This window comes from Halichondria panicea, chromosome 3 (genome assembly GCF_963675165.1).
Source record: "Halichondria panicea chromosome 3, odHalPani1.1, whole genome shotgun sequence".
Classification (NCBI taxonomy): domain Eukaryota; kingdom Metazoa; phylum Porifera; class Demospongiae; order Suberitida; family Halichondriidae; genus Halichondria; species Halichondria panicea.
In genome coordinates this window covers 6,300,912-6,325,899 of record NC_087379.1, presented here as the reverse complement: position 1 = coordinate 6,325,899, position 24,988 = coordinate 6,300,912, and the positions used below count along the sequence as shown (strand labels likewise).

The window sequence follows — 24,988 nt, the reverse complement described above, 5'->3', positions numbered from 1 at the left end:
AGGAGGGACAGGCCCGTGGTGTGTCTAAAAGTATACTAAAGCAGTTTGAAGGACTATACTGCAAACGTTTATGAACAGTACAGCTTATTTATAGCATGAAGCCATTCTATGTAGCACTTAGATACATAATAACCAAGTCAAGCAATGTCCTTTGCTGTTTTGACTTCACAGGAGGGACAGAGAAAAGTTGACATAGAGTAATTCAAGCTAAACTCAAAAAAATTGGAAATAGAGTAAAGACAACGGACTTAGAGCTTGTCAGTGGTATAAGCTTACTTCTCTCAAGTATCTCCCAGGCCCTGAGTGATCTCTAGTGGATAGGAGAGCTAGAAACCAGGGATACAAAACCGTAGCGCAGTCCTCCATGTAATTATTTGCGAGCGCAATAATTACACGGAGTGCTTCACCGGATGTCAGTCCTTTTACATAGGGCGTGGGCGGTCGTTTCCAATCCCCTTTCTTTTGTATCTCTGGTTTACATGAGCAGCACAGCCACTCCCTTTACTGCATTTTTGGGGCGTAGCTGATTAATGCATGAGCTCAGCTCAGTGAGGCAATCTGATTTTATATAGATCCAGCAATTTGACCAGCCCACACATCATTCACGAATCGGCTGTACTAAAACTACTGGAGATCTAGCTATACTGATACCCAACTGAACAACAAACAGCAACAAAAATAATGTGAGTATCCAGTTTCGTAGCTACATTTTTCTTGTTAGCAATGCTTTTATTTACAGGGCTACGGTTAGCACTAGGGTTTAAATAGGTAAGTAAGTTAGTTATGTATGATCATCCCATACTAGCTTTTGTTGTAGGGTTAGTTCAATAGTTAGAAGCCGTAGTGTTATATAAAAATATGCGAGCATAAAATTATGCACTTCCAATGTAAGACTCTGAATTATAAATGCGATATCAGGGGCCTCTAATATAATCTGCAATACAAATTTGTGTGATAAGGTAGCTGCTGGAAGTATCTGCCTCTCTTTAGTATCTGCCTCTCCCACTGATAAGCCTTAACCACTCACTACCAATTTTGGTAATTTATAAAACTCGTTATCATTGTTTTGTCCTGCACAGGTCGACTGTCTACGGGCTCAACCAACAAGTTGATGAGGTAATTCTTTATTTAATCTTGACCAAAATTATAGTGCACGCACAATATACTTTGGTGATTTAGTGCATGAACATTGATTTGTACACATAATTTTATCTGGAGATCTGCTGCCGCTTTGTCTATAGCTGTATATAATGGATAATTATAGTGTTGTAGTGTGTCAACGGTGTAATTATATTATGTCTATAATTTCAGGTGAAAGGCATTGTGAGGGAAAACATCAAAAAGGTTTCAGAGAGGGGTGAAAGGCTTGACAACTTGGAGGAGCAGGCTGGTCAGTCACCGTATTTACTTGATAGAGTTATAGTCAACATACTGAGTTTGCAAGGACTCAATACTCAATAATCCTTACTTATGTCTACAGAGAACCTTCAGGCTGGAGCTATTCGTTTTGACAAAACTGCCACAAGGTTGAAAAAGAAAAAACAGCGTGCAAATTGGAAGGTGGTTACACACTATACGTAAACTGCACATTGTACGAACCCCCCCAGCCATAAGTTCAAGATGCATGCATGGTCACTCATTGTAGAGTTGACCGTTTATTGAAAGGGGGGAGTGCAGCAATAAGTGCAGCTAGCATGTTTGATTGATAATCCCTTCGTGTTATAACAATAGCTGCTGTGCTCAATACTTGATTACTGCATGAAGGACCAATCAATGTTTGTGTATATACACCTCCTCCCTCACCACACAGCTGTGGTGCATTCTGATAACTATCCTTGTCGTTATACTTCTGGCTCTTATCCTTGCTGGTGAGTAGAAATATCCCTGATTTCATCATAATGAAACATGCTAGCTCGTAGTTACAATTACTATGGTAATTGCCCATAGGATGTGACATAATGGTTTATGTAATTATTGCAGTTGTCCTGGGCGTTTGTCTATCCCCTTCGGACAATCCTCGCTGTATCCAAAACTGAACTATATAATTATTATACTACCCATTTATACCACTTATTGTACTTTTTATTTCCACAATTAATTTTGAATTTTGCTACTTTTATATGATGTGTGCGTGTGGTCAATGAACCTTAAATGATGGTCTAACTTTATAAATTGCTGTTGTCCTTTTACAAAATGGGTTATTGACATACATGTAACATTATACCATAGCACAGAGAGTATGGTCAGTATCTATAGCAACACTCACAGTGAGTCTTGCGTGTTGCTAAGCGTACTCTGTAATGCAGTGATAATGGAATGTGCAAATGAAACTGATACAGAGGACAGAAACCCTAGCAATGTGCACACAAGGGGAATAATTATGCTAACGTGCAGATGGTATAGTATGTACTACATGTACACAGGCCACCCACACACAACACTACACTACACTCGCCTGGTAATCATCATCGTCGCTGGTGAGTGCATCTAATGCCCATGCATAAACACGTGCACAATAACAATGTGAAACAATGTGCTCTTCTTGTGTTGACACAACACAATGTAACACTATGCATGCATGCAGGCCAGGGGGAAAGCACACAATGATAATTATGGTGATGGTGTGATTGTTATCTGTATAGGATTTCATAGCTACGTACTGTCTCAATTGTCCCCAGATATATTCATGGTCAACACATGAATGATTTCAATAACATTTTTTCGGTATACATGTTAAAATTAATGATGTGTATCTGTTACAAAACATGCAAGTACATGCATGCATGAAGTTTGTGTCCATAATACTTGTAAGTGTTTATTTGATGGCTCTTGATCTCAAGTTGTACTCAACTGTATGTGAAGTGTTAAGCAGATCCACACTTGAGAGATGCTGCAGGAGAAACAAAAAGGAAAGTATTATTATAGTACTGTTGTTTGTCAGTGTACTTTTGTAGACGGTCGGTTCACAAATATTAATAAGTATATATACAGTATTCATGCACTCCTGATACAGTTTACAGAATGCTATAAAATGGACATGTGTAACATACATTTGTATGACTGTTAAGTGTATACGTATCCTGAATAGAACACAGTGAATCTCAATAAGGGCTATTCAACAAATGTACACACTAATGAAAGCTTGATGTTATTTTTGAATTCATACAGCACTTGTAGAAGCTCACCTTTTTCCCGACGGCATCTCTGAGTCCAACACTGGGTTGTGGGGGGACCATGGATGGCTTGGCTGACTCCCACCCCACCAGACAATGCTGTGAGGGATACAGGGACACCATCACACAGTATAACAATTAACAGAACTGGATGATTATGCTGAGATACTGTCTTTCCTCTTATCCCTCTCTCTTCCCTGTTGTCTAGGTTTTTGTTTCTTTCCCTGTAGTCTAATGCTTTCCATGCTTTTCCTGTCGTGTATTCTCCATTGAGGTGTACCCAACCATACATATCGTCACCCCATTAAGGGTGTTCTAAAATATTTTAGACAACAGGGAAATCACGAAATTGAAGTGTATTGCCCTCACATCCACACCACACCCACAAACCCACACCTCTCAGTATTTTAGAATGATGTACAGTGTGTATCACAATTTGTTGCCCATTGACCACTCTACACTCTATATCGTACTGATACACGTACTACTTGTAGTAAACAGGAGGTCCTAATAGAGATCGACCAACCTTGCTGAGTCCCATGGAGTCGTTGGGGTCAAAGCTTCTCCTGCGATGGGGCCTCAGTTGATAGGAGCTTTGTAGAGTCCTCTTGGGGACACTCACCCTGCAACCAGTACATGTACCAACCATAAGCATTAACAATTGAAAGCAACTATAGAGTCAGTGAAATCCAGTCTGTGCAGTGCAGTACCTTAAAGTACAGTGTAAACGTACTTGTTGGAAGTCACGAATAATCAACTTAAAAACTTATTTTCGGAAAGAAAATAATTATGTGCACAGTATATATAGTTTCTATTAATTTGTGAAGGTCCAAAATCCAAAACTAAATGCTACATGTACCTTTTCCAGAAACTGGGAAGATACATAACATTTTAAGTTCCTCCCGGCTCACTCACCGTATGAATCTGACGGGTGATTTTGAGTCAGAGTGCTTGTCCTCGCACACAGGGCAGGAGCTCTCCAGGTGACCATACCCTCCCTCTGTCACAAGGTCAGAGGTCGTCTGTCTTGGTATCGGAAAGAGTCGATTGTTGAGAGAATAGCTCCTCACACCTATAGGAATACAATGCAGCGGTTAAATTCCAATTTCAGAGATACATGTAGCTTACATGTAGTGCAGTTGGCGCTGGGTTCTTCTCTGTGGTCGTTTGAAGTAGTGCTACTGTAGCTGTGTCCTGGTACAGGATTATCAACACGGTCTGGTAGCCTGTACACGAAAGCAGAGAGTCAGGTATAATCATTGAATAAGGGTGAGAACCTTGGTATATCGTACTTGTACACACAACAGATGGCAGAAATGCAATGCATTTGGTTATGTATAATAAGAGAGCAATGACTAACAGGCTTGCTTACATTCCCTCCCTTGGTTTGTAGCACTCTGAGCAGTTGACTCTCCTGAACTCCTTCATATCTCGGAAATACTCGTCATCTCTCTCACTCAGGTAGGTGTCACTGGCGTCGATAAGTCCTGCGATCCAATCATAGCCCAGCTTTGGATCATCACCGGCATACATCCGAGGGAACTTGCGTTTACGTTGTGACAGTGTCAAATCCAATGCTCCGTGTTTTGAGGCATTTAGAGAGTCCACTAAACTTTCACCTTTCTCTTTTTCTGACAATCTCTTGCTAGTTTTCTTCGGAGTTCTCAATTTGTTCCCATCAACAAAACTAACACTCAGTCCACGTTTTACAGGGGTCTTCGATTTGCTCTTGTGAGTGGAACTACGGAGGACGCTTCGTGAAAGGGAAGAGTCTCGTAAGCTTCGGCTGGTATCCACGGTAACTCGGCTCAGTCGGGGTGATGGTAGGTGATGAGTGGGTGGTTGTGTGCGAGGGTGTGAGGGTTGATACAATATTGCTTCCTCTAGAGATGAATCAACTTCAGGTGCTGAGAATGCAACGAGTGGTCCATCACGTTTCTTGGGGGTGGAGGATAATCGTCTGGGGTGCTTTCCTGTACCCTGATATGAGAGAGATGTGATCAAACTTAATGTGAGTAACTACATGTATTACACAGCGATGAATAGACGACTTTCGTTGTCATGCTTGCTATCGTGCATACATGTATATCGTACAGCTTAATGCCTTGCACTGCGATATACTGGCTGACTCGTAATGGCATACCCTTGGTTCTGTGCTAGGTGACAGCAGTTCCAACCTAGCTCTCTTCGTTGACAAGTCCCTCACACTATTGATCGACTTCTCAGCAAGATGGCGTCTTGTTAGCTGCTGTTTTCGTGTTCTCAGTGCATCATCACCCGCCAATGTATGCAGGCTTCTCTTCAGATCCTTCTGTCCCCATTTCAGCTTCTTTAACAGCTCAGAACAAGCTTTACTCTCTACAGATGACATGGTTCTTTTTTGAACTGAAATTGCATTTGGTGTGCTTTAATTGAATTTTGGAGGTGGAGCATTGCCGTTCTATTTAGAGCACAGTAACTCCACGAGTAAAGATGGCAGCAGCAACCTTACTGTCTTCAATGGAAAGTAGCCTGAACCAGCCGAAATGGCTGAAAGAAGAAGTATCCACAGGGGTAAGCAAATAGCATATCCATCATTTGCATGTATCAGAGCATGGCAATTTTTAATTGCAGACTTCAATCATGGCTGTTGAGTTTGATGGTGGTGTGGTGATAGGGGCTGACTCCAGGACCAGCTCAGGTGCATATGTGGCCAATAGAGTATCTGATAAATTGACAGAGATCTCTGATCGTATATTCTGCTGTCGTTCCGGTTCTTCTGCTGATACTCAAGCCACCGCTGACCAAGTCAAGTACTACATCAGTCTACACACGTGAGGAAGAGTATTACATTAATGTACATCTATGCTACTGCTGGTGGTATGCCTTGCGGTATCGCTTGTAATGGTAGTTTTATATGATAAGTTTGTGCATTTCTTCAATACAATTATTGGTGAGACTGTTTTGTTTGCTTTAATACAGTCCATTGTAGTACATGCTTCTGAGCCTCATCACATATTAAATATATTTATAGTTGTATCTTTACCCTATCATCTCCCCCCCCCCCCAGCATGGAGCAGGGAGAGCCCCCTTTGGTGAATACAGCTGCCAACCTGTTCCGACGTTACTGCTACGAGAACAGGGAGAAGAGGACAGCTGGTATCCTGTGTGCTGGCTGGGACAAGAGAGAGGGGGGACAGGTGAGGGTTACATGTAGGCCTGCACTGGGTGCTTTTAGATAGCGTATGCTTCACTGTCCCAATTTTCTAGTAATATTGCCACCCAATTATACTACTTGTATGTTTCTTACTTTAAGCTGTTGCCTTACTTAAGCTATTGCTGAACTCGTTCAATTTCTTTCTCTTTAGGTGTACTCTATTCCCCTTGGTGGTATGTATGTGAGACAACCATTTGCCATCGGTGGCTCAGGCAGCACCTATGTGTATGGTTACTGTGATGCCCAATACAAAGCTGGCATGAGCAGAGAGGAGTGCATTGCATTCGTTAAGAATGGTGAGTGAGTGCATTCCAAATAATTATACAGTACAATTGCATAAAGGGTGGCCTGACTAACAAAACTGTTTCATGTACTATTTTTGTTTTTCTATTGTGACGATCTTTACCCAATCACACAGCTCTGGGCCTTGCTGTGGCTCGTGATGGCAGCTCTGGTGGTGTTCTAAGACTGGCCGTTATCGATGAGAATGGTGTAGAAAGGATGCTCTTCACTGGATCAGAAATACCAACTTTCTATACTGAATGATTATACTTTGACTTGTTACCAACACAGTACATGTATCTCTACTGTGCTGTGTGCATGTGAGCCATACAGATGTATTCAATATGACCCTGTATGTTAACATAATTATCTGTTATTGATTGTATTTACCAAATTCATAACAGTCCACACTAGCAACAATTATTGATCAGTCACGTAATTATTAGACATCAATCACACACAATACAAACATGTATAAATAGTTGTCCAGAATTACGAAGAAAATAAGTTTGCAATGCCAGGTGCAAAGATTAGGTGACGGAGGAGGGGATAAAAAGAGTTAGCATGCACTCGAGTTGCCTATAAGATCACACAGTTAGAGCAACATCCAGGTTTACGGTATTCAGTCAAGTCTGTCTCACTAGCGCCACTGCTCATACTACTCAGAGGAGACGACACGCTGGTTGTTCGTCTCGAGCTGCTGCCCAGTAAAGTAGTACGCTCATCAACTGAACCACCTTAGTGTGGAGGGAGTGTGTGTGTGTGTGTGTGTGTGTTTCAAGTCTTCAGTCTAAGACAAACTCCGCAGGGAAAGAACTCTGGGGTACAGGTACATATTCATATTACCCTAATATGGTGATAAAACCGATATTCATGTACGTACAGACTTGCAATTAGGGTGAAATCATTCTTATAATAGACTGTATAATTATAGAACTCACTTCTGATGTTCAGCGAAGTACTTCCCCTCTCAAACTGTTCCACGACAGTCTCGGCCAGAGTTTGCAACATATCGTCCACCCCCTCGCCTGTCTTGGAGCTGATCTCAAACACACGAGCCTCCTCCACTCCATAGTGAGATGAGAACCCCAACAGCATCTCTCTGCTAACCTCTCGTTCAACCTCTTCTAGGTCACTCTTTGTGGCTACCAAAGCGTAAATGACCTCAGATTCATCGACATAGTACTGTGCCTCTTGGTGCCACTTGGCCAGTCTGGTGAGAGTGTACTCGCTGTCTAGACTGCACACTAGTAGTACGACATGTGCCCCTCTATAGTACTGGGCAGTGAGGGACTGGTAGCGTTCCCTGCTAGCCGTGTCCATCAACGTCAACTGTGTGTGTGTGTGTGTGGGGGGGAGGGGGGTGATGTGACACGTGTGCCTAGTGCTGTTATGCCTCAATAATTATAAGGAGATGTCATTACCTGGTTGTACCAGATGCAGTAGTATCCAGTGTACATATTAAACATTCATAATGCTTGTGGCAATACTCTGTACACATGGACAAACATCTGTTTTAGTTCAGCTCTTCAAACAATAGTACTTGTGCACATGTCCATAGTGTCATACAATGAGAGCACTGGAGTAAGTAAGCATGCTAACTCACACTAATTTTCTTCTTCCTCTTACTGGAGCGTAATACCACAGTGTGAGAGTCATATGACCTGTTCCGTGCTGTCAGTCCCGTCGTGATCCCGAGGCTATTGGTGGCCTCATCCGAGTCGTCCTTGAATTTCTACACATCCCAAGATACAACATAGTTATTGTATGAATAGTAGTAATATAATAGTAGTGATAATACGGTAGCTTTTGAAAAGCTGTAGAATGCATCTAATTATTATCACAGGGGCAATTCTTCGATAGCTGAAATCGGGTAAGATCGGAACGTATTACAACATGTACAATTTACAGACCCAAACTACAGCTACACCTGTACCTACAGTTACCACACATATTTATCAACACCACAGCTCATAAGTAGCTAGCTAGCTACATGTAGCTGTACTGTACACACACCTTATACTTTATTCTGTGGAAGAGATTGCTTTTGCCTGCTCCAGCTTCACCTAGCAAACACATACGCACTGCATACTGTTGTCCAGTTGCACTGACTGATCTACTGTTGTGGAGGCTGCCCAGTCGATTGGACCTCATCTCTTGAAGCTTTCAGCAAAAACCAGAGAGCAAAGAACCTTTTCCAGTATAGTAGTCTACTGATGACTTGGTAAAGCTGGCTCTTGAGGTCAATGCTCCAAGCAAACACCGCCCTCTTTCGAAGTCTAGGGTGGAGACGTTTTTACCACTATCATCAAAATTAAAACTGATCAAGCACATTTTGAGAGCAGAGAGGTTAATACGTATATCTGTCTTTAGACAAACCAAGAGAGACAACAGAGCTACAGCTAGCTATAGTAGCATTGCACTAACCTGTAGAAATCCATAAAAATAAAGGTGAGTAAAGAATTCAGGAGCTCAATGTATAGAACAATAATATTATAAACTGATTTTGAATAACTACTAGTCACTAACTAGATATACCATAGATGCTTGGATATGTATGGTATCTGTCCCTGGCCATTCTACACTCAACTCTGATGCTACTCTCTCCTTGCACAGTGCAGCCAAATGAAGGGTCTGTGTTGTCTGCTGCTAGTGAGTGCCCTGACATTGGTGGCAGGACAAGCTCCTGGAGATGAACAAGAACTGTGCACTGTTACTTTACCTGAACTTCTAAGGAACATTGTGGAAGACCCTCCTAATGGGAGGATATTGATGGACTCCAGTCACTATAACAGGTTGCTACCACCAAATGCTAATCCTGTGTGGCAGGCTGTGGACCTTGATATGAATAATCCTGTTGGGCTGCAATCGTCCGTAAGTCGTAGTTGTAGCAATCCAAGTGCAATACATAGCTGTGCATTTTTAGTGAACTACAGTTATTTGTAATTGTAAGTCGTAGCCATAGTAGATTTGATAGTTTTCCTTTTATCTGTTACTATACTGTCTTTCGTTTTTCAGTGGGTAGAACAACAAGGACGTAGCTGTGAGACTGCTGTCACTGTTTGTGGTTGGTCGGGTGGGGCCCAGGACAACTGGCTAATCACCCAGCACATCAACAGAACAGTGGATGGATATCCCCTACAGCAAGTCTCCGTACAGATCGAATACCAGCAGAGCATATGCCCTGATGAAGGCAGCACAAGATGCAGGAGAACATTTGACCTACTGAAATATGAGACGTCTACAGTGAATCCAGTGGCTGCTATAGACACTGATAACTATACACTTATACGAACCTTGACGACTCAGGTCTCTGGAACTACCACAACAACTACTAAACAGTTTGGATTCAATACCAATGAGTCTGGATTCTACCTCGCCATTCGCGATCCTGGCACTTGTATTCTCATCTCTCGACTGATTGTCTTTTATAACGCCTGTCCTGGTGAAACAGTCAACTTAGTGGTACGCCCTGAGACAATAGCTCCAATCGTTGGGTCTGGTATACAACTCAGCGTTAATGCCTCCTGTTTCGCTAACTCCAGTCCAGTAGGTGATGCTTTCTCACTCAAGTGTTTGGAGAGTGGTAACTGGGTTGCTGTACCCTCCAGTAGGTGTGTCTGCAACGCTGGATTTGTTCCAACCATGAACGGAGAAAACTGTTTATGTAAGTATGGTTAAGTAACCTAACAGTACTGTCATCGCCATTATAGTCACCGGTTTACTAGCCACCAGCAAGAAATATTCGCTATAATGCTCTAAGTCCATAACTTATGCTTTGCCCCCCCCCCTCCTCTCTCACACACAGCCTGTGACCCTGGATTATACGCCAGTGTGGTGAATGGGGAGTGTCTGATGTGCCCTAACAACAGCAACAGCACAGCCTCAGGCCTGGCCGAGTGCCCGTGTGACGATGGCTACTACAGAACACCAGAAGAGGTGGACCTTCCCTGCACTCGTGAGTTGGATGACACTTAGCTAGATAATTAAATCTCCCTGGGACTGTTTTCAAAACATATTTCCTTAATTGCCCTGTTAAACTGGATATGTATGCGATCATTTCCCCTCACATGTTGATTTATTTGCTTGTTTTGCACTTAGCTGCATTCGCCCAGGCTAGCATTTAGTGAGGCTATAGCATCTAGCTGCATGCTCATGGTTGTTTACACAGAGGTAGCTCCTGTTGAATGCTGAGCATTTGCTAATAAGGTATGTAAATTGTGTTTTTTATTCTCTAGAGGAATCTGTCAGTAATGACACAGCTGCCTCACTGTAAAGGAAGTGAATTTACTTGTTTGTCTGGTGTGTGTACTATTAATACCCGAGCTTTTTAGGTGTGTATCTGAACCCCATTTAAACTTATTAATTTTGTGTGTGAACACAGCAGCTTTGGGACAAGCTGTTTTCCCTAGAGCCTGGCGTCTGTGGCCCTAATTTAATTTGCAGTTTCTATGGATTGTAAATGCTTTCAGTACAGTTGTAGGGTATTGTTGCACTCTCAATAGCTGCTTGCTTGCAGAGATATTTGCATGCTCAGCTGATCACTATCCTGTTTTGGTTGTCCAATTCATGACCAATTGACCTGCACTGGGTACACTGTTTTCTAGAGTATACTGACACCCTATTGCCAAGATTTACAGTTGTATGCAAATATTACACTGGGTTGGGCTCCAAAGTTTGCAAGCTTGATAGCTAAGTACAGCTCAAAAGCCTCTTATTAATTTACTACCACCTTTGATGTTTTGTCTTATAATTAGGTAAACACCGCGGTGTCTGCAGCAAAATTAATGAAAAACTCTTTAGTCATTAGTACTGGAGCATTCCCCAGACACACACACATTGAAGTGCACAATAGCAGCTGTTTTATCAATGTTCAGGTCAATGTACTGTACCATGGTGATAGAGGTTAGGACTACACAACAAAGCTTGTTTTGACCTCTAGCAGGAGTGCATGAATACCTCTAGTAATGGCTCTCCCATTGTCCTATAATAATTCTTATGCTTAGCAATAGTTTGAGCATTTATGAAAAATAATCGTAAACATGATCTTATCTGCTTCTTTCCCAAGTTTTTGCAAGGCAGTTGTGTTGAATTTAAGGTCAAATTAATATTATTCGTTATTAGACAACTCCCACATGCACTGCTCCCAGGTCATGAATACTGATTGCCATCTCACCAGCGCGTACCTTGTATGTAGACGTACATGCTTCCTACATGTCATTGTTGATAAGGAACATCTATTGAACAACTCTCCTGTTTTTGTACAAGCTATTTCCATGCATCATTGATCATTGCAGCATTGCGCATTGCACTGGTCCCTTTCATGAGGTGTTAACTTTACGATGGTCTGTTTCTTACAGTATTCATTAGCCACACCCACATGTAGAACACATTATTGACATTGAGCTTAATTTATCCACACCATACAATCCTATGCACACACACACACACACACACACACACACACACACACACACAGTTCCTCCGTCCCCTCCGCTCAACGTGAGGGTGGTGGATAGATCCAGTACCACACTAACACTAGCCTGGGACGAGCCAGTGTTCACTGGTGGTAGGGCGAGAGATGAGCTACGATACAACCTCTGGTACAGGGTTGATGGGGAGACAAGTATCACATTTTCTAACACTGTCACCGACACCACGGGAGTGATAAGAGGTAAAGAGTGTGCTACTATTAATATTGTACACATACACGCACGCACGCACGCACACACACACACACACACACACACATCCAAATAGCCACTATTATAGGATACGTATGTAGGAACCTATTGATCAATTATTGTTTGATCCCTGGCACACAAAATTACTTTTTTGCACGGCCATGCAAAAAGAAGAAAGCTACTAGTAGCTACTTCACCAAAATAGCCAACAAACACTTTTTATGAATATTGACCAAATGCACACACACACACACACACACACACACGCAGGACTAACTCCTGAAGTTGCCTACATAGTGTTTGTGACATCAGAGACGGACATATCAGATCTGATACCTGAGGAAGAGTTCTTCATCCTCCTAGCGAGGGGTGAGGCTATACCTATCACCCTCCTGGCAGTGAACACTGCCGTGGTAGTGGGTGCTGTGATCGGGGTGGTCGCAGTGATTATCATCCTCGTTGTAGTCGTCCTATTGCTCTTCTGTTGTCTGTGAGTGCATCATTATAGAGCTTGCATGTACTAATAAATATATAGTATCACTATGTACAACCAAGAGTTCCTAATGAAATCTTGGTACAATGCATGACTGGTAGCTTCACATGTTTGTTAGGCTGTTTCATTCACTTTGTGTTTTTCTAACCCGTGCTCACAGATGGCGCCAGAAGAAAATTGTCAAGGAAACAAGTAAGTGCATTAATTTATTTTATGTGTACAGTGCACCCTTTTTGTGTAACAATGGTGGCCTGTCCATAGGTGGGGACCTATTGACCTGGTTGTATTATAGAGGGTGAAGGTTGACCCACAATATCACTACTCAGTTTTTATTGTAATTTCACTGTTGTCTTGGAGCTGGTTTTATGTCTCGTGCATTGTATGCCCTCTGGGAAGTGCAGTGTGCATTATAACTCAAAATCTTTGTCACTGAAAAGGACCTGCTGACCGAGAATACACTGTGTTTTGTTTTGGCCAGAATGCACATCTTTTAATGCTCATCCCCCTCCCCATCTCCTACAGTCAGTCACTATGCTGAAGAGAACTCCATTGCACTCCCCAATATTGGCAGGCGTATGTACGTTGACCCTACCACGTACACGAGCCCCGGCGATGCAGTGAAGGACTTTGCCTCTGAGATACCACCCAAGATGCTGCGTCTCATGGAGGACATTGGGTCGGGGGAGTTTGGTGACGTGTACAAGGGAACATGGAAGTCCGAGGGGGGGAAGCAGCAGATTCCTGTGGCCGTCAAAACTCTCAAAGTGAGTTAGTTTCATTCTGTGTGTTTTAGCCTCCATTAGAGAGTGGGTGGTTTACAATTGTTAATGGGAATCAAGCGTACAATAACACAGTCCTGGTTCATAGTGCCTTTCTTATTTGTAAGGTCACTTACAGTGCCTATGAAAACTGTTCTATATATACGACTGTGCTGTATAAACAGTGAGTGTTTTCCTGTGGTTTCAAATTGCTATAGCAGCCTTTAAAAGGACACAGTCAGTCTAAACATACTTTCACTACCTTACGCTCACAAACAATACACTTCCTCTCCCACAGCCTGGCTCCTCCCATAAAATGAAGAACGACTTCCTGACAGAGGCGTCCATAATGGGTCAGTTTGATCACCCAAATGTCATCAAGCTGTACGGAGTGGTCACCAGAGTGGAGCCTGCTATGATCGTCATGGAGTTTGTAGAGAACGGCTCTCTCTACCACTACCTCAGGGTGAGGAGAGAGCTAGAGCTAAAATAGCTGACATTTCCAATCCTTGATTTTGGGTAGGGTATATGTGTCCCCATGTTTGAATAACCTAGGGGAGTCCATTGATTCACCTTGCTAGGCCCACCCCCACCCCAAGAGGTCACCTCACCTTATTATAAGGGTGCGAAAATGATCTAAGAATGCACACAGAATGTAATGAATGGGAGTATGTTGCTCAAAGTGGGCTGATTTAACAACCAGTAGTGTGACCTGAGTTATGGTTTCAACTATGGTTTCAACATCTTTGGAAGCCATAAATCCAGTTCTTTATAGGCACCACAATTGCCAAACATGGTGGTTGGTTAGAGGATGTCGTGACTCTTAAACCACAGTCTATGCATGCTCCTGATGCTACATAGAGCTCAATGGAACGAGGTCAAACAATTTATAGCTGTAGAATTGGAACTTTACCACCCACCACCCACCCTCATGTGCATTCAATATTGTTTGCTCCCCTTGCATACTGATGTACTCTTGCTGCTAACATGACAAGCATAGCAGTACTGTTTAGATCAGTGACAATTAGAGGCCCTCGTGTCTCACAATTTATGGCTGTTTGTGTTCCTCTGTACAGAAAAACGATGATCATCTGTCAGTGGAACGTCAAGTGAAAATGGCACGTTGTGTGGCTGCTGGTATGGACTATCTCTCCACGGTTGGCTTTGTGCACAGGGTGAGTCAGTGTAAGTAAGAGACAGCATAAGTGTAATGCTTGTGTTTGTGCATGTCGATATGTGTACACTTCCCGGCAATTGTAGATAATGTTTTCATCAGTTCACACTAAGAATGTGTTGTTTGCTATTATAATATCAGTTCCTGGCTATAACCTAAGCAATCTATTACTGTAAATACTTCAATACCTGTTGTGTCATGACGACAGTCTCCCCCACCCCCTCCTTCCCTCGTAGGACCTGGCTGCTCGCAACGTGCTGGTGGGTAAGGATGAGACTTGCAAGGTGGCTGATTTTGGACTATCTAGGGAAACAGTCGACGATGAGTACGATGTCAAGAAGGTCAGTGTAACACTCTCTTCGAAACTATTCAACACAATGTGACAATGTTGGTAGTAAAGTCACTTCCCAGCATGGTGGTCAATTGTGCTCATATGGACCGTGTTTACATATGCAGTGTGTAATGGAGCATGCAGTGTACATAGTTTCTGTTGTGGTTTTTACCTACATGTATCCACTGTGTTTCACGGACCATTAGTGTGTTCAAGTCATGTGTACTGTTTTTCTGTTGTTAGGGTGGCAAAATTCCTGTCCGCTGGACTGCCCCTGAGGCAATCTTCCGTCGTCGGTTCACCTCTGCCAGTGACGTGTGGAGCTACGGTGTGCTACTCTGGGAGGTCATGAGCTACGGACAGCATCCCTACGAAGCCGAGGACTGGGACAACCAGATTGTGAGTGTGTGAGGAAGTGTATGGCGTGGGGGGGGGGGTGTGCTGGTATATGCATACCTTGGACTCTGTGTGGGTGTGGGTTTGTATGATTTAATTAACAATGTGGTTGTTTCGTTTCTCAGGTGTTGGATAAACTAGAGGCTGGATACAGGTTGGAGAATCCTCATGTAAGCTGTCATTATTTGTCACCGACACGCACAACTCTATCATTAACACCCAATATTTTTATCTCTGATGTACATACGTACCCTTCCTGTACCTAGCCCCCCTCCCCCCCATACACACACACACACACACAGGGCTGTCCACAACCTGTGTACGATCTTATGCTCAACTCCTGGTGTGCTGAGAAGAACGACAGACCAACATTTGCTGACATTGTCAAATACTTGGACCAACTTTTGGAGAATAACATGAAGATAAAGTACGTACATGACAATATTATCACCAAGGCCGTATAAAATAGAGAGGGCATGCAACAACTTGCGAGCAAAAACTAAAGGGGGCAGTGGAAAGTACAGTAATATCTAAAAATAAATTCTATTAATAGATTTGTATGTACAGTACATAGCATTATCTGGTCTTCTGTGGCTTTAGTTTGCTGCATGTAGGATTGATAGTCAGTTGCATGCCTTGATATCACATACTTTATTTGACTAGGCAACCATTTCAAAATGAAAGACCCAATTGTAAATATCACCTTTGTATATTATACTGTGTATAAATCATAACACAGTAGCACTCTAATTCTGTATAATGGTCACCATGTCCCCCTCCCCTACAGCGTACCTGACCCACCTGTTGCCCCTAAGAAGGTGCCCAAGACGTACCTGAGCAGTGCCAACATCCTCAACCCTCTCGACTACCCCACCGTTGAGATGTGGCTCATAGCCATCAAGATGGAACGTTATAAGGTCAAATTCGATGAAGCCGGGCTGAACGACATCAACCAAGTGTTGCAGCTCACAGAGGCCGACCTTAAGACCATGGGGATCACACTCTCGGGGCACTTGTATCGTATCACTAGCAGTATAGAGAAGGCTCAGACTCAACTCACTAGGCAGCCATCTGTGACTGTGTGAATCACCCACTGCATGTATGTAGCTAGGACTTAATTGTATACAAGTAGTAGGTTTTCAAAACACCATGTGATGATTTCACTACTATTAACAATATTTTGTATTTAATTGTCAGTTTTTGCTCTGTTGTACACGTTTTATTTTTAGCTGTATATATTATGCTGTTTGAGTAATTGTTTTTGACAACCATAATAATTATTATAATTATAATAATTATAGTGTTGTATATGTATACCAGGTATTACACGTATGTTGCTGATTTACGTACCAAAAGAATACATATTCTCTTATACGCCCTTGATATAATTAATAGTTGAGATATTTTGATGACCTACAGTATCACAATTATGTATACATTTTTATACAAACGGAAGATACTACATAATTATAGAGGTTCACACATGGCGCAGTCAGTCTCTTTAATTGCTGTCTGTGTCTTTACAATTGAGTGCTTCTCTGAATGTGTCCAACTTCTCTGACCTGTTGACCTGCCAGAGTTGGCTAGCTTGCCACTACCTCAGAAAACGTGTGCTGAATATGCAGACAACTTATAATTGCAATTCAATGAGCACTGCACTATAAAAAAATAAAGGTCCTGCCGAGAATTGAGCTCAAATTTTTGGGATTCAAAGTACAACGTGCTTACATATAAAAATCCATAATTATACTGTTAAAGAGTCGAAGCCCAGTTCACTATAGTTACGTACAATATTAATATCCAACTCACTAGCTCTTAAAGTGCAGTGCCTGATTGTCACTATGCTCCTCTCAGCATCCACCGAACCATTTGTAACATATTAATGACATGTGCTGGCAAAGTGTGAGTGCAATAAAGAGAATCAAGTAAACAGTGAATTGTCCACGCATACTTCATGAGCTAAAACTAATTCACAGCTAATAACCATAGATTTCAAACATATCAAAACTTAAAGACTACTGTTACAACAATTTTCACACTAAGCCTAACCACACAAAATAACACCACAAAAAATGTACACAGTACCGGCCTAAAGTTCTTATCTCGTTAGAATATCTGCAGTCGCCCGTTGTCTTGATCGGATACAACAATAGAGTCATTGCGATCAATAGAGAGTCCATAAATGTTATTAAACTGTCCCTCTTTCGTTCCATGCCCACCAAACGTGGTGATGTAGGCTCCCTGAGATGTGAACACACTCACATGATTCGGTCCATTCTCACTGACGTACACTGTGTCACTGCTGTCGACGGCTATGGCCCAGGGTGAGTTCAGCTTCTGACCGTTGGCTTTTTGTGAGAAGGTTGTTCTCAGGAATTGACCTTCAGCAGTGAAGACTTGTACTCGATGGTTACCACGATCAGTCACATAGAGGTTGTTGGCACTATCAAATGATGCATACAGTGGGTTTTGTAATTGTCCGTTCCCATTGCCTTGTGTACCGAAACACCGTATGAACTTCAAATCAGTGGAAAGCACTTGTATTCTGTGGTTACCCTGATCAACCACATACAAGTTGTTGTCTCTTCTGTTATAACAGATGCCAACTGGGATATACAACTGAAGGTTACCATTGCCTTGACTACCACTAACTTTAACAAAATCTCCGGCGGATGAGAACTTATTCACACGATGATTGCCATTCTCCACTACATAAATTTTGTCGTCTTTGTCCACAGTCACTCCATGTGCATTCTTCAGCTGACCAAACGTTCGTATCTTCTCACCCTCTGGTGTCAATACAGAGACAGTAGCTCCATTACTTTCAACAACAACCAACTGTCCCTTACTGTTGAAGACAGTGCCTCGTGGACTGTTCACACCTCGTACAACTCGGGAAGTCTTGACAAAGCTCTGTGGTGATGGGGCTACAGCTATTGGGAATGGACTGCCTCGTACTGCGTCCTCATTGACAGTGATGTGTAGTTTATGCTTTCCTCGTTTCATTGGGCGATAGTTGATCTTATGTTTGCCGTGTTGTTGATCGATCACTTCACATTTCAATATATCTTTGCTCTCCAAATGCACGAGTTCAGCTTTGAGGTCGAGTTTGCGTTTGACATTTCTGTTACTCTTGGTTTTTGCTTTAAACGATACAGTTTTTGTTTCTCCAGTTGTAGCACCTTTCAGACCATCTCCTGTCGTGTGGCTGTTCTCTAAGCTGAATGATCCACTGTGATCAATCTCTAGGAAACTTCGGCAAGCTTGTTGGAGAGGTTCTTTTCCTTTTGTGATCAGTTCTATGTCAGCCTTTGTTTCTGGCTGAATTGTGTTTCGATCGAATTCAGTAGAAATTCGTTTGACTCTCTTGAGAACGGAAGTTTTCATTTCGAGTACTTCACCGTCTGTGCCTGTTTTGAGACCCCCCTCAGCGTACTCCAGACAGCTGGTCAGTTTCACCTGAGTGATCTCCACTTGGTCCCTTTGTGCCGCCAGATCCTTCAGTTTCTGCTGAGTCAGCATCTCTAGCTCTCCTACAAGCTCTGCCCTTCGTTGATCTAACAGTCGATGTTGTTCATCAATCTCCTTGTGGATGTTGGCTTCAATCGCGGCCCTCTGATTGTGGATTGCCTTGGCTCTTGTGTCAAAGTCCTTCAGAGCTCGTTGTACACTGTCCAGCTTCTCTTTGACTGGTTTGAGACTGGAGACAAGTTCTTCTTTGTGCTTGGTCAGCACATCAGCCACCAGGTCGTAGTTGTGGTCTTTGTGGAGACGAATGGTGCAGTCCATGCAAATGAGTGTGGAGCAGGTATCGCAGTATATCTTGAGGTCATTCCCCGAGTGTTTGGGGCAATGGGGGACAGCCTTCTTGGGGGGAACCAGACTAGTCACTTGAACTTTCAGTTCATCCAGCGAAATCAGTTTATGTTGACGAGTGTATTTAACAAACTTGTGAGCAGCTTGACACCTGTCACACAAAAAGTCCCCACAGTCGTTACAGTATCCGGTGGCTTTGCCATCCTCACAGCTGCCACAGTTTGTATCATCGGCCTTGTTGAAAGCATCTTGTATCTCAAACAAGTGGTCAATGTGGAAGTCTGATTGCAGTCCAGCCACTCCCCTCTCTGACAGTGGGACAACGTGTCGACAGGTGGGACAAGTGAGGGAGCGTCCATCCTTGGTCACTAGTTTTTCCAGACACGGGGACTTACAAAACACATGAAAACAAGGCAAGAGTTTCGGCTGCTTGAAAGTGTCGAGACAAAGGGAGCATTCAAGTTGAGCATCGAGTTTCTTGAGAGCTTCTTTTGTCGTCACTCTCTCGGCCATGGTTTTGGGATATGATCAAGTCTTGTAAGGCTTCTTACTGGCATGTGAGGAAAATTGAAGTTTTACAAACTGCACTGTATTAATTTTCTTCTAAATATTAAAGGTGCCACTTGATCTAGTGTATTCAAAATTTATACGGTTCTACATGTATGCAAATTCTCAGGGGGTGCCTTATTGCGAAGAAGTACGGTATTTATATTCATATTATTCATTCCTAGTACACATACTAGCACACATACAGACAGTCAACACATGTACAGTCATACAAGTCAGCACATTAAGGGATAAACTCACAATTCCTTGTGTAGGACATTCAGCTAGAATTATTAAGAGAAGCAACACAGAATGTCATGTGAGATTCACCAGATGTCAATAATGTAACAATATTCATAGCAACCATTTCCACAATAGCAGGAAGATGTGTTGTTCCCTCTACTCTCCAGGCTTGATAAAAATTCACAAACTCAGACTAGAACCGACTACTTAACCAAGCATTCTACACAGTATTCGCACATTTTGATGTGCTCTTCAACTTCTCTTTTTCAAAAAAAATCGAGCTGCTACAAGTCTACTGTTGCAATACAATAACGAAACCACTTACACACACCGTAGATCTAGCGTGGTCACCCGCAAAAAGTCATACACTTCAATTTTACAGCCTCTCCCCCCAATGGTCAATGTACAAGTATAGAAAACTGGATTATTATATTTGTGCTTTCAATATCAACATTCGATGATCAATACATTGCAGTTTTAGTAAATACACTAAAACTGCAAACAATTTCAGTCCACAATTCCCACAATTTCACATTCCCCCATGTGCAATACACCATATCGTATACATGAGAGGCTGGGTCGTAATTGTTGTATTTTACGAGGCCCTGAGTGCTAACCTTGAGTTGATTCTGAAGTTGATAGCTCCTGTAATTATATGTACCTATAGCTGTTGCAGAATTCCCTAAAAATTGTTTGAACACTTAACTGAAAGAATATATATATGAAAGCACCGCGGGTGCTGAATACCTCGGTGTAATGTGTCATAGCTGACATAACATAAAGCTACTAGTATAGCTATTGCTAATACACACAATAATTTATAGGTAATAATTATTGCTAGTCTCGCGACTAATTATTGCCGCTTATAACTAATCACGGAATTACGGGAAAACTCAATAGTGGGAAATGATTGACCATGATTGCAATTGGTGCTAAAAAGAATGCCAAAAGTACAAGTATAAAAGCTAAAATTAATGGCTGCTGCATCATGTCACGTCAGCAGAGGCTTGCAGCTCTGTTCAAACTCTTGAATTTTGTTTTAGCTAAGGTAGGTGAACTATCAAGCAGCGAAGGTAGGTCAACTATCAAGTAGCTAAGGTTGTTGAACTTACAAACTTAGGTAGTTGAACTATCAAGTAGCTAAGGTAGGCGAACTATCAAGTAGCTAAGGTAGGTGAACTATTAAGTAGCTAAGGTGAACTACTAGTAGCGCTCAGGGCCACCGTAGAATATGCAGAAAATCACGAGCTGTACTATAAAAAAATAAAGGTCCTGCCAAGAATTGAACTTAGATTCAAAGTCTAACGTGCTCACATATAAAAATCCATAATTAGAAAGAACCAGTCGAAGCCCACTATAGTTATCATGGTTATGTACAATATTAATATCCAACGCATGCACACTAGCTCTTAAAGCGCAGTGCCTGATTGTTGATGGACTCCCTATACATTCTATATACACATTAACAATTAGGACACATGAACACAAAATCACTTAGAAAACTGCTCCGCTAGAGTGTAACAGTTCATGATAAGTACAGTACACATATATATATATATACATACCTCTCCCAGTAACCAGGCATAGTATCCAAGGGCCTTCATTGAGAACAACTGACCATCCAGAATTGAGAGCATCTGCAGGGGCAATCAGTTATATAGCATCAATCTGATTGGTCACACACACTCACCCTGTCTTGTTTGACTCCACCCTTCTCCGCCAGGTCAACTTTGGTGAGCACAAATATCGTACCAGAGCCTCGAGAAAAGGAGAGATAATTATAAAACAGCGCTGGAAATCCTGACAAGAGTTTTGAGGTTAGACAATGCAAGGCTGTGTAGGTATTAGTATCAGTAAGGCAGTCACGAGGACAAGGCTGTGTAGGTATTATATTAGTATCAGTAAGGCAGTCACGAGGACAATGCTGTGTAGGTATTATATTAGTATTAGTAAGGCAGTTACGAGGACAAGGCTGTGTAGGTATTGAGTGTACACACTAATACAACAGTAATAGTTTGAGGTAACCCGACAGTACAGGCAATCTAATTCTGGGTCCATTTGACCATAGTTGACTGACAATGTCTGTCAATATAATATTATGATTCTCTCAGCATCCACTGAACCATTTGTAACATATTAATGACATGTGCTGGCAGAGTGTGAGTGCAATAAAGAGAATCAAGTAAACAGTGAATTTTCCATGCATACTTCATGTGCTAAAACAGACAATTAATTCACAGCTGATAACCACAGATTTTCAAACAAATCAACTTAAAGACGTACTATTACAACAATTTTCACACTAAGCCAAACCAGGTTCACTTGTCGGATTTCAGACTAGAACACAAATTAACACCACAAAAAATGTACACAGTACCTGACACTCTAAACTTCTTATCTCATTAGAATGTCTGTAGTCGCCCGTTGTCTTGATCGGACACAACAACAGAATCAATGCTATCAATAGCGAGTCCATAAATGCCATTAAACTGTCCCTCTTTCGTTCCTTGCCCACCAAACGTGGTGATGTAGGCTCCCTGAGATGTGAACACACTCACATGATGCGGTCCATTCTCACTGACGTACACTGTGTCACTGCTGTCGATGGCTATGGAATAGGGATAACTCAGCTTCTGACCGTTGGCTTTTTGTGAGAAGGTTCTCAGGAATTGACCTTCAGCAGTGAAGACTTGTACTCGATGATTAATGTACTCAGTAACATAGAGGTTGTTGGCACTATCAAATGATGCATACAGTGGGTTTTGTAATTGTCTGTTCCCATTGCCAGGTGTACCGAAACATCGTACGAACTTTAGTTCAGTAGAGAGCACTTGTATTCTGTGGTTACAATTATCAGTCACATACAGGTTGTTGTCTCTTCTGTTGTAACAAATATCAAATGGGTCACTAAACTGAAGGTTACCACTGCCTCGACTACCAACACACCGTAGATCTAGCGTGGTCACCCGCAAAAGTCATAAATTTCAATTTTACAGCCTCTCCCCCCAATGGTCAATGTACAAGTGATATTTGTGCTTTCAATATCACGTTCGATGATCAATACATTGCAGTTTTAGTTATATACACTAAAACTGCAAACAATTTCAGTCCACAATTCCCACAATTTCACATTCCCTCATGTGCAATGCACCATATCGTATACATGAGAGGCTGGGTCGTAATTGTTGTATTTTACGAGGCCCTGAGTGCTAACCGTGAGTTGACTCTAAAGTTGATAAGCTCTTATAATTATATGCAACAGCTTTTCAAGCTGTTGCAGAATTCCCTAAAAATTGTTTGAACACTTGAAGAATATATACGAAAGCACCGCGGGTGCTGAATACCTCGGTATACGTTGACATAACATAAAGCTACTGATTGCTACTACATTATTGCTAGTCTCGAGACTTTGCCGCATAATAATCACGGAATTACAGGGAAACTCAATAGTGGGAAATAATTGACCATGATAGCAATGGTGCTAAAAAGAATGCCAAAAGTACTAGTATAAAAGCTAAAATTAATGAACAGGAATTACTAGACACTTTCCACACTACAGTCACCACACACAACACACCTGCACATTTTGATGACATCTTCTCTTGTGTTAGCGACCATATCAGTGGTCACCGTCTATACACAGTAACATGATTGAGTGTACAGTCACATGACACTCACACTGACAATCTCTGGGAGGTCAACCAGGACCTTTCTCTTGAAGTGGGGTCTGTATACGGTGAGAGAGATGGGCTGAGAGCTCACGGTCTTCCCTGATTGGACGCTGACCCTCGTCTGACGCTTAATCTCAGTGCAGAGGCTACGAAGGCCCCCTCCTTGGTGAGGTCATACACCTGTGCATGGGGTGGGAGAGTATATGGCCACGTTACGTCACTATCTTATATACGGGTGTACATTAATATTAAAGTCGATTAATAGCTATGAATGTATATGCATATGCATGTACATACCACCCAACCTATTTTACAGCACCCCACAAGTCATGTACACATGAGTAGAGACAATGGAGACAATACATGGATGAACGTTTAGAGCATAGTAGGGATATACATGCGTAGGTGTAGTTGTGCAAAAACTTCATACCGCGTACTTAATAGTTGAGATATTTTGATGACCCTACAGTTTGTATGACAATCACTAAAATAATAATTATGCAAACGGAAGATACTACATATAGAAGGTTCACACATGCAGTCAGTCTCTTTAATTGCTGTGTCTTTGCAATTGAGTGCTTTCTGAATGTCCGACCTGTTGACCTGCCAGAATTCGCTAGCTTGCCACTATCTCAGAAAATGTGTACTGAATATATAGCGACATGCAGAATTGCAATGAGCACTGCACTATAAAAAAATAAAGGTCCTGCCGAGTATTAAACTTAGATTCAAAGTCTAACGTGCTCACATATAAAATCCATGATTATAAAGAACCAGCTATTAAAGAGTCGAAGCCCAGTTCACTATAGTTATCATGGTTATGTACAATATTAATATCCAACGCATGCGCACTAGCTCTTAAAGTGCAGTGCCTGATTGTTGATGGACTCCCTATACATTCTATACACATTAACAATTAGGACACATGAAAACAAAATCACTTAGAAAACTGCTCTGCTAGAGTGTAACAGTTCATGATAAGTACAGTACACATACATATACATACCTCTCCCAGTAACCAGGCATAGTATCCAAAGCCTTCATTGAGAACAACTGGCCATCCAGAATTGAGAGCATCTGCAGGGGTAATCAGTTTTATAGCATCAATCTGATTGGTCACACATTCACTCTGTCTTGTTTGACTCCATGCACCCTTCTCCACCAGGTCAACTTTGGTGAGCACAAATATCGTACGAGAGCCTTGATAAAAAGAGAAACAGCGCTG

The 24,988-nt window shown here is 42.0% G+C and overlaps 6 protein-coding genes and 1 long non-coding RNA gene across 8 annotated transcripts; 3 read left to right on the top strand and 4 right to left on the bottom strand.

Annotated features, from left to right (window-relative positions):
* The first annotated feature begins 523 nt into the window (after positions 1–523).
* On the top strand, positions 524–2,172 carry LOC135333927 (vesicle-associated membrane protein 3-like). The gene is made up of 6 exons (XM_064528955.1): positions 524–683; positions 1,080–1,116; positions 1,312–1,390; positions 1,481–1,560; positions 1,811–1,868; positions 1,981–2,172. Coding segments are annotated over exons 1-6 (312 nt in total). The 5' UTR covers positions 524–681; the 3' UTR covers positions 2,037–2,172.
* A 530-nt stretch (positions 2,173–2,702) lies between these two features.
* Positions 2,703–5,574, bottom strand: LOC135333902 (uncharacterized). Its single transcript, XM_064528927.1, has 7 exons — positions 5,317–5,574; positions 4,546–5,153; positions 4,302–4,399; positions 4,089–4,245; positions 3,700–3,796; positions 3,186–3,272; positions 2,703–2,890 (listed from the first exon to the last, which is right to left on the bottom strand). The coding sequence occupies exons 1-7, from the start codon at positions 5,542–5,544 to the stop codon at positions 2,816–2,818; spliced, it is 1,350 nt and encodes a 449-aa protein (XP_064384997.1). The 5' UTR covers positions 5,545–5,574; the 3' UTR covers positions 2,703–2,815.
* A 28-nt stretch (positions 5,575–5,602) lies between these two features.
* LOC135333918 (proteasome subunit beta type-6-like) lies at positions 5,603–7,052 on the top strand. Its single transcript, XM_064528945.1, has 5 exons — positions 5,603–5,726; positions 5,787–5,986; positions 6,223–6,352; positions 6,521–6,665; positions 6,788–7,052. The coding sequence occupies exons 1-5, from the start codon at positions 5,646–5,648 to the stop codon at positions 6,913–6,915; spliced, it is 684 nt and encodes a 227-aa protein (XP_064385015.1). The 5' UTR covers positions 5,603–5,645; the 3' UTR covers positions 6,916–7,052.
* A 5-nt stretch (positions 7,053–7,057) lies between these two features.
* On the bottom strand, positions 7,058–8,901 carry LOC135333912 (ras-related protein Rab-4A-like). The gene is made up of 4 exons (XM_064528938.1): positions 8,668–8,901; positions 8,258–8,386; positions 7,593–7,983; positions 7,058–7,388 (listed from the first exon to the last, which is right to left on the bottom strand). The coding sequence occupies exons 1-4, from the start codon at positions 8,803–8,805 to the stop codon at positions 7,231–7,233; spliced, it is 816 nt and encodes a 271-aa protein (XP_064385008.1). The 5' UTR covers positions 8,806–8,901; the 3' UTR covers positions 7,058–7,230.
* Positions 8,902–8,939: 38 nt separating this feature from the next.
* On the top strand, positions 8,940–16,782 carry LOC135333884 (ephrin type-B receptor 1-B-like). Of its 2 annotated transcripts, none has more exons than XM_064528905.1 (15): positions 8,940–9,102; positions 9,268–9,525; positions 9,670–10,318; positions 10,460–10,609; positions 12,131–12,325; positions 12,606–12,825; positions 12,989–13,020; positions 13,351–13,592; positions 13,885–14,052; positions 14,663–14,761; positions 14,997–15,101; positions 15,335–15,490; positions 15,613–15,657; positions 15,790–15,914; positions 16,275–16,782. In XM_064528905.1, the coding sequence occupies exons 2-15, from the start codon at positions 9,277–9,279 to the stop codon at positions 16,570–16,572; spliced, it is 2,733 nt and encodes a 910-aa protein (XP_064384975.1). In that variant the 5' UTR covers positions 8,940–9,102; positions 9,268–9,276; the 3' UTR covers positions 16,573–16,782. The 2 variants fall into 2 exon arrangements, with proteins under 2 accessions (XP_064384975.1, XP_064384976.1); XM_064528906.1 differs by having other exon boundaries at positions 8,944–9,102; positions 9,273–9,525.
* A 108-nt stretch (positions 16,783–16,890) lies between these two features.
* On the bottom strand, positions 16,891–21,897 carry LOC135333932 (uncharacterized). Its single transcript, XR_010394136.1, has 3 exons — positions 21,783–21,897; positions 21,658–21,729; positions 16,891–17,100 (listed from the first exon to the last, which is right to left on the bottom strand). It is a non-coding gene; the product is annotated as an uncharacterized LOC135333932 (long non-coding RNA).
* Positions 17,389–21,013, bottom strand: LOC135333894 (tripartite motif-containing protein 2-like). The gene is made up of 2 exons (XM_064528920.1): positions 20,111–21,013; positions 17,389–19,853 (listed from the first exon to the last, which is right to left on the bottom strand). Exon 2 carries the CDS (start codon positions 19,814–19,816, stop codon positions 17,594–17,596), a length of 2,223 nt encoding a protein of 740 aa, XP_064384990.1. The 5' UTR covers positions 19,817–19,853; positions 20,111–21,013; the 3' UTR covers positions 17,389–17,593.
* Positions 21,898–24,988: the final 3,091 nt, after the last annotated feature.

What these genes read in the sequence shown, in the direction of transcription:
- LOC135333927 (XM_064528955.1), top strand. An exon ending in CAACTTGGAGGAGCAGGCTG is followed by an intron (nt 1,391 to 1,480) that starts GTCAGTCACCGT and finishes TTATGTCTACAG; the next exon opens with AGAACCTTCAGGCTGGAGCT. An exon ending in TCTGGCTCTTATCCTTGCTG is followed by an intron (nt 1,869 to 1,980) that starts GTGAGTAGAAAT and finishes TAATTATTGCAG; the next exon opens with TTGTCCTGGGCGTTTGTCTA.
- LOC135333902 (XM_064528927.1), bottom strand. Translation starts at nt 5,544, where the DNA reads ATGTCATCTGTAGAGAGTAAAGCTTGTTCTGAGCTGTTAAAGAAGCTG. An exon ending in TACAAACCAAGGGAGGGAAT is followed by an intron (nt 4,400 to 4,545) that starts GTAAGCAAGCCT and finishes TTTCGTGTACAG; the next exon opens with GCTACCAGACCGTGTTGATA. An exon ending in ACTCCATGGGACTCAGCAAG is followed by an intron (nt 3,273 to 3,699) that starts GTTGGTCGATCT and finishes TATCCCTCACAG; the next exon opens with CATTGTCTGGTGGGGTGGGA.
- LOC135333918 (XM_064528945.1), top strand. Translation starts at nt 5,646, where the DNA reads ATGGCAGCAGCAACCTTACTGTCTTCAATGGAAAGTAGCCTGAACCAG. An exon ending in TACTACATCAGTCTACACAC is followed by an intron (nt 5,987 to 6,222) that starts GTGAGGAAGAGT and finishes CCCCCCCCCCAG; the next exon opens with CATGGAGCAGGGAGAGCCCC. An exon ending in CATTGCATTCGTTAAGAATG is followed by an intron (nt 6,666 to 6,787) that starts GTGAGTGAGTGC and finishes CCAATCACACAG; the next exon opens with CTCTGGGCCTTGCTGTGGCT.
- LOC135333912 (XM_064528938.1), bottom strand. Translation starts at nt 8,805, where the DNA reads ATGAGGTCCAATCGACTGGGCAGCCTCCACAACAGTAGATCAGTCAGT. An exon ending in AGAGGAAGAAGAAAATTAGT is followed by an intron (nt 7,984 to 8,257) that starts GTGAGTTAGCAT and finishes ACACACACACAG; the next exon opens with TTGACGTTGATGGACACGGC. An exon ending in TACTTCGCTGAACATCAGAA is followed by an intron (nt 7,389 to 7,592) that starts GTGAGTTCTATA and finishes CTCCACACTAAG; the next exon opens with GTGGTTCAGTTGATGAGCGT.
- LOC135333884 (XM_064528905.1), top strand. Translation starts at nt 9,277, where the DNA reads ATGAAGGGTCTGTGTTGTCTGCTGCTAGTGAGTGCCCTGACATTGGTG. An exon ending in CACCACGGGAGTGATAAGAG is followed by an intron (nt 12,326 to 12,605) that starts GTAAAGAGTGTG and finishes ACACACACGCAG; the next exon opens with GACTAACTCCTGAAGTTGCC. An exon ending in CTATTGCTCTTCTGTTGTCT is followed by an intron (nt 12,826 to 12,988) that starts GTGAGTGCATCA and finishes CCGTGCTCACAG; the next exon opens with ATGGCGCCAGAAGAAAATTG.
- LOC135333894 (XM_064528920.1), bottom strand. Translation starts at nt 19,816, where the DNA reads ATGGCCGAGAGAGTGACGACAAAAGAAGCTCTCAAGAAACTCGATGCT.